This window comes from Cucurbita pepo, unplaced genomic scaffold, assembly GCF_002806865.2.
Source record: "Cucurbita pepo subsp. pepo cultivar mu-cu-16 unplaced genomic scaffold, ASM280686v2 Cp4.1_scaffold000335, whole genome shotgun sequence".
In the NCBI taxonomy this organism is placed as follows: domain Eukaryota; kingdom Viridiplantae; phylum Streptophyta; class Magnoliopsida; order Cucurbitales; family Cucurbitaceae; genus Cucurbita; species Cucurbita pepo.
The window spans coordinates 28,626-39,358 of record NW_019646576.1 but is presented as its reverse complement, the minus strand read 5'-3'; the positions used below and the strand labels follow the sequence as shown (position 1 = coordinate 39,358).

Sequence of the window (10,733 nt, the reverse complement as noted above, 5' to 3'; positions counted from 1 at the left end):
AGGCCAAGGGAGGAACGGGCTGGCTCTCCCGGGTTCTGGGTTCGGGTTGACCCGGATCCGTGGATCTCGTCTTCCTTACCCGACTTCGGCCGATTTTCCGGCGAGCTTTCTCTCTCCTTCCCGCGGCGTTTCCATTGCCGATTTCGATCCTCTTCCTTCCCTTTTCCTCTTTGTTCGTCGTCCTTCTTTCCTTTCTGGGAGTTTTGCGGCCTAAAAGATCCTAAAAGCCACAGATCTAATAATCGATTAAGAAACCTAATTTTCCGACCTCGGTTACCGACGACGACGCTTACGAAATAACACAAAACGCACCCTGAGTTAATGTGCTTTCGTTAGGGATCCCTCTTATGGTGGTAACAGGTCGTTTGGTGTCGGTTTGAGGGTGGTTTGAGGTCTCGTCGGAGAAACTGGACACTTGCCGACGTTTGTCCGAAAACTCTCTCTCTCTCTCGAAATTTTCTCTCTTTTCTCCCTTTGCAGGTCTTCTGAAGATGCTGGGTGTTGTGGGCTGAGGGTGGGCGTGCTGTGACCATCGTTTTGCGTGGGTTCTGCGAAACTCGGCGGTCGCCGGAAAACTCACGGGTTTTCCGGCGACTGAGTTTTTTTTTTTTGTTTTTTTTCGTTTTCTCGTTTTCCTTTATTTCTATATATATATATATATATTTCTTTCTTTCCCGGTCGTTACACAATGAGTGCTAGCCTGCTCATCATCCATGGGAGGTACTTAGGGAACTTGTCCCACAAGCCATGTAGTCACCTAAGATTAGGGGCGCGACCCCCTGTATGTATTAGCGTCCCTAACTACCCGTAAGATCAACACCCATCCACTGGACATATCCACCCTGTAGAGGAATCCAAGTGAACTATCAAGTAGCATGTTCCTATCCAACCTCACACCTAACTCAACAGTATCGTACTGGAATGGAAAGGGGAGTGGAATCTCCATAAACTTTACTGTCTACAATCGGCCTAGGTGGATACCTTTATCTACTAGGGTTGTCATGGTGGTCTTCTAGGTCTCTAAGGCGGTTTGGCAGCCTTGGCATAGATTCACGTCTCCAAGTCCCTCGGTTCCATCTGATTGAGTCTGATTCAGTCGGGAGCATTAGGGCTACACTTTTTTCTCGACTTTGTAAAATAATTTGAATAACTTGATGGATAAAGTTTGTAATAAATAGTTATTATAAATAGGTCCTCATAATTTCAATTTAATTGAAATTTAAATGAATTTATTGAGCCAAACGCCTTTATTTTGAACCAAACATAAATTAATGCTAAGAATGGTCCGTTTAACATTTGGTATCCTCTCTTCCCTATCTCATTATTTTTCAATTTCATTATTACTTTCACTTTCCAAAATACTTTTACATACTCCATTTATTATAATTATGAACCTGAATTATTAAATTGTGATAGTAATTTAATCATTTAAGAAAAGAGTAAAAATAACCTAACAATTAACTGATAAACCCATTTTATTTGATGTGGGGTTTCACAATCCACCCTTCTTCGGGGTTCAGCATCCTCACTAACAATTATTTTTCTCTCCAATCGATATGAGATCTCTCACACAAAACTTCTAAGCTTATATAAATTCATGTCCTCTTAGCTCTAGGTCGGCCTTCGATTAGATGTCGTAGTTTCCCTCTTACATTTATTAGCATACAATTATATTTATTGTGGAACCTCCTTCTATAAATGAGTATGATAGCATCGAAGAGGAGAACATTGATTTTGTGGATCATATCAAGGTAACCCTTCTTGCTTTCACTTTCAAACATGACTTTTATTTCATTTCTTTCGTCATATCTTCATTTCGTAACATATTTAGAGTCATTTGATAACATTCATATTAATGTTTTTTTCTTTTCACTTTTTAATTTCAATTTTGAGGAATAAAAGCTTTTCGTAACTGCTTCAGGTAACAGCTAGATGAATTTCAGAAACATTTTTTATAAAAGAGTGAAACTTGAACTAAGATGATGGAGTCAACGTCTAAAAACAAAAAACGAAAAAACAAAAACATTGACTCAAGAATGTAATTTGAAGTAATTTTAAGAATGGTGTCAATCTATTCCTTGATGTTGTTTTGTAGATTTTGAATAATTTGATTTAATTTTAGTAACACAAAAACCTTGAATGCAGGCAAGTAGCATGGCAACGTTCAGTCTTTTAAACAATCCAAAACACACAATATCGTCTCTAACAGAAAAAGGAGCACGCCTTTTCGTTACAAGATTTCTTGGTCGATACATATCAACCGGATCGTTAATGTGAGCCAACACGATACTATATTCATTTATTTCTTCTTAATGAGAACTCATATTGGTTATAATAAATTTGATGCAGTATAATGGAAGATGGGGGGGAAATATTTACCTTCGAGGGAACAACAACTAACAGCTTCCTCCAAAAAGTTGTTCTAAAAGTTCACAGCCCTCAGTTTTATTGGAAGGTAATTTAATTATTTATTTATTTTATTAATTTTTTAAAAAAAATTGGTGAAAAAAAAGATAAAATATAATTTATTTTGGTAGGTTATGACAGAAGCTGACTTAGGACTTGCAGATGCATATATCAATGGAGAATTTTCATTAATGGATAAAGAAGAAGGTCTTCTTAACTTTATTTTGGTGAGCTTAATTACTTCATTTCTTCCTAATCCTAATTAAGGTTGTTAATGATCGTCCTCGTTCATGCTTACCTTCTCTTTTGCAGCTTCTCATTGCTAATAAGGATACAAATTCTTCTAATACGAGAAGGTAAATATGAATTATAAGACATTTTAATTACGAGTTTCATTTTTGAAGGAGTTTAATTGTAAGACCCCACCACTGATAGATATTATCAGTTTTAGCGTGTTATGTATCGTCCCATTACAATCGTCGTTAGGCTCACCGTTTTAAAATTTATTTGTTAGGGAGAGGTTTTCACTCCTTGATAAAAAAAAATGTATGTGGGTATCCTATTCACCCCTTGGGGTCCAGCGTCCTATTTAATTACGAGTTACTTCCTATGTTAGTAACTTATTCTACTAAGTCTACTAACAATTCTCTTAAAATGAGTGACTTATCAAGTGAAAGTTTATAAGCTCATAATAAATCAGGACAACAATAATAACATTGAACTGATAATTTTTTAATGTTAGTAATGGTGATTTTTTTTTTTTTTTTTAGGGGATGGTGGTCTCCTCCACTATTTACGGCAACTATAGCATCTACAAAGTATTTCTTTCAGCATACGTTAAGAAAGAACACCATTGCACAAGCTCGTAAAAATATTTCTAGTCATTATGACTTGGTAGTATATGGATGCATCAATTTCTTAGTCTTTTTCTTTTCGTCTTTAGATTGATGATATCTCTTCAATCTTATTCGTATTCAATCAAAAGATAACTAGAATAACGTTGAAAAATAACAAACAAAAGAAATATAAGATAACTCAAATAAGTATGAGATTGTAGTGTTTGAGTGAATCAGTGTTACATAAATAAATTGAGACTAGAAGTGATCTAAAGATATAAAATTATGGTTAAAAAAAGTTTACAAAAATTTATATTTCCTACCCAGTGAACATTTGTTTTCTTTTGATAACTTAATCATAGGAACTTCAAAATTAAACCTGTCTAATCTCTTTAAAATTATAGATTTGGAATCTAGAGGTGAAGAATTATAGAACAAATCACCTATCAACCTTACAATCTAATTACTAATATACCCTCAATATCCAATAACATTTTTAATTATTCTATCTTAATACTATTTGTATCAAATTATTCTCTCTTATTGAATAATTTATTTGGTTGTATAGAGCAATGAACTTTTCTCTCTCTTCTTGGATGATACAATGGTGTACTCATGTGCCATCTGTAAGGTTCGTCTAACAAAACATTGATTTATTAAAAATCTCATAATCTATATGATGATTTGCATTGTTTTCTTAACAAAGAGGGAAGACGAAGATTTGAGGATTGCACAATTGAGGAAAATCTCTGTTCTTATTAAAAAGGTGATTATTAATTATTACACAACTAAACATACTTTACGTTACCTAATCCTTACTTCTTAATAGGCTAGAATCAACAAAAAGCATAAGGTTTTGGATATTGGGTGTGGTTGGGGAACTTTAGCTATTGAAATAGTTAAGCAAACTGGATGTCACTGTACCGGCATTACTTTGTCCAAACAACAATTGAAATATGCCAAAAAAAGGGTTCAAGATCTTGGCCTTCAGGTAATATCTCTTTCTTATGCGCCTATTTTACTTCTTTCGATTGTTGTTTGAGTTAGGTAGTTTCTTCGATACTTAACAATCAAGAGATAAAGCTTATCATGAAGTAGCATCCTTATTACTTAATAATCAGGTGCTAAGCTTGAGCTCATATTGAATTAGGGTAGCATCGGATTACTTAAAAATCAAGGGCTAACCTAAGCATAGCATGAAGCTTATGACACACCCTGATCATAATACTTGGTAACATTCACTATCCTAAAGTGAGCTTAAGTCATATTCACTAACCTAAAGTGAGCTTAAGTCAAATTAAACTTCTAGGTCTCCATAAATCTTGGTTAATCATTAGAGGCACTTCAGTCATTTCTCTTAAGCCTTAGCTTATACCCCTAACTTATTTAGATTCTAAACTTGATCCAAACATCTTGAAATATAACCTAACCCTTCATGTCCTTGTATACAGACCTTACTTAAAATATTGGATCATTAGGAGGGTATTTGGACCTTGAAATATTTTAAAGGAATGTTAGGGACATTTTGATCATTTTACACTTTAAACTTAGTTCGACCAATCGTGATCAATAGTTCTAAAACTTTATATAATTCTTTCACATTGTAAAATAAGGCTTCATATAAAGTTTCACGATATTAGGAGATCGGTTGGGTAATGAATAAAAGGTAAGTTATGTTAGGGGCATTATAGTCATTTTATACTATTACTTGGTTTCATTACTAATCATTTTGATCCAACCTTCTTGTAGGATCATATTGAGTTTCTTCTTTGTGACTATCGAGAATTATCAAGTACAACTAAATATGATAGGATCCTATCGTGGTGAGTTTTAAAATGAAATAAAGCTATTAGTCATAATATGCATGAATTAGTACTATAACATAATAATTATTTGATTAAATTATAGATTTAGTAGGTATCTAATAGATCACAAAACTTTTTAGATTCATGAACTTTGAATCTAGGTTAATGTCCTTAAATTTTTAGTTTTGTATCAAATAAGACATTAAACTTTTAACTTCTTGTTCTATAGATTCATGAATTAAAAAAAAAAATCGAATAAGTAGATGACTATCACGGCCCAAATTTCGGGACTTTGAAACTAGGATCCAGACTAAAAAGAAGAATGTGAGAAAAAAAGTAAAATACAAAAGAAAATCTAATTATAAGAAGGTGTTTTTTAAATTTATTATAAAAGAGAAAAATGGGTTTGAGATACCGTTGAAAAAAAAAAAAAAAACATGAAAACAGACTGACACCAAAGAACGATCTCCTCTCTGACCACACAGCTTTCAAATGCTCCTTCACCTCGACCGACAACCAGCGAACACCCGAAAAGAGAGGGGAAAAGGTATGAATATGTAAATGTACCGAGTAAGCAATCTATTTGTAAGCTTTCATCACATCCATGATTTAGCAAGTGACCATGGGTTTTACTCTAGGCAACAAGTGTACTGCTCTTATCGTGCAGAGTCTTTGATAGCTAGCTTAGCCTAAAAAGTGGTAACCGATGTCCGAATATGAGGCACTACCTTCATAGACTTCATATTAGGTGGGAACAACATAATGAGTGCTAGCCTACTCGTCAATCCCACAAGTTATTTAGTTGCCGAATCAATCCCACTAAGTCATTTAGTTGCCTGGGGCTAGGGGGCACTACACCCAATATGCGTCGCTCTATTGGTTACCTGCATGATCAAAGCTCTCCCATAGGACGAATCCTCCATGCAAGGTAACTACTAATTACCCGCATGATCAACACCCAACAACAGGACGTGTAGAGTAATCCAACAAACCACTAAGTCACACATTCCTAACCAACCTCATGCCTAACTCAGTGGTACTGTATCAGAGTCAAAAGGGAAGTGGAGGTCCTCACACACTATACTACTGCTATCAGGTTAGGAGACTACTTTTGTCATTCATGGATGTCGTAGAGGTCTACTAGGTTCTTAGAGGTATCTAGAAACCTCTTTGGGCTAAACTAATCTCCTTGGGCTAAACTAATCTCTATGTGCACACAAGTCTAAACCTCTAATCGCTCACAATCCTGAAGTGCAAGATCTACTAGAAATGTATTGACTTGGGTCAATAAGTAAATCGCACTAGCTGTAGCGCTCTAATCTTAATTGACTTCCTTCATGGATGCTTCGATAGGGAGATATTCCTATCGATCACCTAAGCATGTAATCCATAATTTAAACTTCACCTTAGTCCTATATGGGAGCTGAGGAGGTCTATTGGATTTCCAAGGCACCTAGGTGGCTTAACGTAGACTTTTTACTCCAAGCTGCTCTATTCTAACTTTTTGAGTCTTTCTTAGTCTGGGAGCACTAGGATCTTTACCCTCTTACCGTCACTCACAATCGTAAGGTGCTAAGTGTATTGGTGGCGTACTAACCTATGTTATCATTTAGCCTTAACTTTGTGTAGACAAACATGCTCTATAGGGAGAACATACGGTCAAACTCTTGGAGCTAGAACATACTTGACCATGCAAATATATATTCAAACATATAATCAAGCAAGCTCAACAAGAAGATAACATCTATCAATCACCCAGAGCACAAATTTTAATAGTTCGTCCTCCTTTCTAACACAGCGGAAAACATCATCACAAATCTCGTCATAATCGCATTTTAGTAATTTCTTACATCATACATAACATATTCATCCATATTGCCCAACTCGTATTCTAGTCATGCTTATTCTGTTTTTTAGCTTTATAAATTACATAAAATAGCATGCTACTCGAAAATCTCAACCTAGGGACATAACAGTAATTTTACCATAACATTCATACAGTGCATGATCATAAAGAAAACGCTATTCAAAAGTCCTTAACATGCATTTTATAACCACCTGAGGTAATGAATGATCTCATGCTAGCAAGTCCTTTGGATGCCTACAAGTATTATTTATCTAAATTTGGTGTGGTTTCTTACTTGTGAAGTGTGCCTTCCCAAACTAGCTTTTCCACTTGTTAGGGCCCCAAAGTTTCTAATTTCTCTGGTAGGTTCTAATTCAAGTAAAATTAAGGTTGGTTTCTAATTTCTCAGACATTCAAGTCTCGGTGTTGAATCGAGTTGCATCTTGGTTCATGAGTTGAACTGCGTGTTAGTTTGCGAATGCATGTCGGATCTAGCACAATGCGTCATCTTCACCCGTAGACACGTTGATCCATCCATAGTGCGACATGTGTTATTCACCAAACCAGCCGTGATTTATTAGACGGGTGAATCTATTTAAAAACATCTTAATGTTAACCCAACTATTCTTTTTTTGGCAGTGGGATGATAGAAGCGGTTGGCCACGAATTCATGGAAGATTTTTTTGGTTCTTGTGAATCAGTGTTAGAGGACAATGGTCTTCTTGTTCTACAGGTTTAATTAATTTTTTTTATTTTTATTTTTTACTTATAATTAATTTTTTTAATTACTCTTTATTTATCATTATTATTATTATTTTGCATTAGTTCATATCAGTGCCAGACGAGTCTTACGAAGAGTATCGGTTAAGTGCTGGTTTTATAAAAGAATATATATTTCAAGGAGGATGCCTTCCATCATTAAGTAGAATAACAACGGCCATGGCTTCTGCATCAAGGCTTTGGTAAATAGTTAATTTATGTTCTTCATTTTCAACCATAATTATTAACAATTAATAATAATAAAATTCTTTGGGTACAGTGTGGAGCACTTGGAAAATATTGGAATTCATTACTATCAAACATTGAGGTGTTGGAGAAATAATTTCTTCAACAATCAAAGGTAAGAAACCATTATTATAATAAACGATTTCAAATCCAAATCTAATTTATATTTTGTTTCAGCAAAATACTTGAACTCGGATTCGATCAAGGTTTCATACGAACTTGGGAATACTATTTTGATTACTGTGCTGCTGGGTTTAAATCACGAACCCTTGAAGATTATCAGGTAATCACATTTTTACGTAAGATATCAAATTAATGTTAAGAATTGTAACAACCCTAGTTTTCTAGGGATCTAAAGTCGCTACGTATGACGTAACTTTTCATGCATAAATATTCACCAACATTTTCATAAACTTAGAAATATTAGATAAAAGAAAGTAGATATTAAAAATGATAATGTCCTATAGTAACTTGATGTCCTAGAATTTAAATACAACTGTGATATGCATGTGTCATAATCTTTATTTGCGATATCGTCGTCAGGTGTACATGGACCGGTAATTATATATATATCAAATTAAATATATAATTGAAGTCATAATCTTGATGTTATATTTAAATTAAAATTATATAAACTTTATGGCAGATTGTGTTTTCAAGGGCGGGTAATGTGGCAACTTTCAACAATCCATATGAAGAAATAGCTTCAGCATTCAACAACTCCTTTGAAGAATTACCTTCACCATATTGAATTTCTTTGACTTTGAGATCCAAATGTTCCCACATTTCTTCTATGTACAACTTATAATATAATAATAATCATAATAATAAGCTATTGAATAATAATACGGTTGAAAATAATTAGTACCAAAATATTCAATAATTTTTAAACCGTTAATAGTTATAAAAAGTAAAAAAGGTAATATTGTAATTTTAAGAAGAATAAACACTTTATTCTAATCTAAGTCTAGAATAAATATACATGTCTTATGCATGTGTTATTGTCTCGATGTCATCGTCAGTAGTCATGGACTTAAATGATGTCATGGACTTAAATGTTTAACTCGAGTTGCGATGTCGTCGTCAACCATACAAGACGTGGTTTGAGTGTTTTAACAAATACTCAGTAAGCGACCCCCCTATCGGGTTAAATGCAAGCACATACAGATCATGAGTGAGGTCTATCATATCAGTCTATTTTCCTAGAGCGACTATTCTAAGCGGACAATTGGATGTGTGCTTAATTTCTACACACGCTCCACGCATGTGAGTGTGGGCCCACTAGTCGTTCCGCACACCTCCTAGACCCCTTTCTAGTCGGGCAAGCGTTCTCTGGTAGCTGTTGATGTCGAACACCCGTTAAGAATAGCGACCGTAATAACACCATTTTGGTAAATATAATGATCGTTTTCCTGCCTCGTAGCATACGCGTTCATACCATCGTACATGGAGAAGAGGTATCTCCCAGTGTATGAACACACAATAATGCATGAGGTCCTAACATTTTTCCTTTTCATTATCATGCATGACAACCCCTCTAGCGTTCCCTTCATATCATAACATTTTCATCAAAATTTCCATGCGTATATCGGAGTTGTACATTATGCAAATTTGTCATTTGCATGTTAGTCATATCATATATAGTTCATGTTGCACATTTGTCATATCATAAACTTATCATACCTTTAAACGTATCAATTCATATCATATCATATATCATAACAGTCACATAACATAACTCAAGCATGCCTTCAATCATATCATATCCTAAACATATCAATTCATCACATACAACATAATATTCACTTATCAACTCATACACACATCAGTTCATAACAGTTTGCATATACGAGCATATGATACGTGGGAAGCCACGGGCATGTGTCATTATTCATCATATAATTATAATTAAATTGATGGTAGGGCCACTTACTTGGTTGGCCTTAGCTAACATTTTCCCTAAATTTGAGTATGTTTGCTTCTCGTCCCTCGAAATTGCTCTAAGTGTCATAAGTTGTTATTAGAATATCCATCCTGACCTTAAGTTCCTTAAACAAGATCAAATTCAGCTTCGGAATTGTCAGAACGGTGGAAACTGGGCTATTTTTCTTTATCGAGATGAGGGACTACATTTTGAGTTGCGGAGTTGAGCCGAGCTGTTTGAGTTTTGTAAGCCTAGGAGAATTTTTGTTGTAAGCGTGACATGTGGCGCAACGGGGCACTGACGCGTGTGCAAATCAAGTTGGGTAGAGGCGAGGGTTGCTACAAGCGTGCGGGTTGCAGTTCGTAGGTTGGGCTTGCGATTTATGGGTCCTGGAACTTTGGGCGTTGTAGGTGGGCTGAGAGCAAATTGGTTATTGGGCCGAGATGTTGCAGGTGGGTCTCAATTTACTAATTTGGGCCTCAAGTGTAGGTCTAGGCCAAGTGCAAAAATGGTTGCATAATGAGTTATTAGTTACGTTACTCGATCCAGATTCGACCCAAAGTCCACGAACTTCGTCTTCCTTATCCGACTTCTTCGAAAAATACAAAAAAAATTCTCTCTCCTCTGAAAACTATGCTCCAACGTCTGTTTCTTGTTGTTTTTCCTTTTATGCTTCTCTGTTGGCCCCTCCTCTTCACTCCCATGAAGTTTCACGACTTGTAGATACCTATAATGCACAGAACCCAAAACTCAAATATCATTTCCGAGGAAGCACAATGTTGCTAAAGCGTGAAAAGCTTACCTTTCGTGTAAGTGCAGTTGTCGGTGGTTCCTTTCCTGGTGTGGGTTGATCGTTTCGACATTGGATCTCCTCAATTTTGTCTTGCAGGAGAACTTTTAAACTCTCTCCC

At 35.3% G+C, this 10,733-nt stretch overlaps 1 protein-coding gene across 1 annotated transcript; it reads left to right on the top strand.

Annotated features, from left to right (window-relative positions):
* The first annotated feature begins 2,154 nt into the window (after nucleotides 1–2,154).
* Nucleotides 2,155–8,649, top strand: LOC111785027 (tuberculostearic acid methyltransferase UfaA1-like). The gene is made up of 14 exons (XM_023665509.1): nucleotides 2,155–2,273; nucleotides 2,350–2,455; nucleotides 2,538–2,633; nucleotides 2,719–2,762; nucleotides 3,177–3,300; nucleotides 3,811–3,873; nucleotides 3,949–4,008; nucleotides 4,072–4,233; nucleotides 4,992–5,065; nucleotides 7,533–7,626; nucleotides 7,719–7,855; nucleotides 7,933–8,013; nucleotides 8,076–8,181; nucleotides 8,545–8,649. Exons 1-14 carry the CDS (start codon nucleotides 2,155–2,157, stop codon nucleotides 8,647–8,649), a joined length of 1,371 nt encoding a protein of 456 aa, XP_023521277.1.
* Nucleotides 8,650–10,733: the final 2,084 nt, after the last annotated feature.

Excerpts from the sequence above, each read along its gene's own strand:
- LOC111785027 (XM_023665509.1), top strand. The coding sequence starts at position 2,155 with ATGGCAACGTTCAGTCTTTTAAACAATCCAAAACACACAATATCGTCT. Across the intron at positions 4,234-4,991 it reads TTCAAGATCTTGGCCTTCAG|GATCATATTGAGTTTCTTCT; the intron begins GTAATATCTCTT and ends ACCTTCTTGTAG. Across the intron at positions 8,014-8,075 it reads AATTTCTTCAACAATCAAAG|CAAAATACTTGAACTCGGAT; the intron begins GTAAGAAACCAT and ends ATTTTGTTTCAG.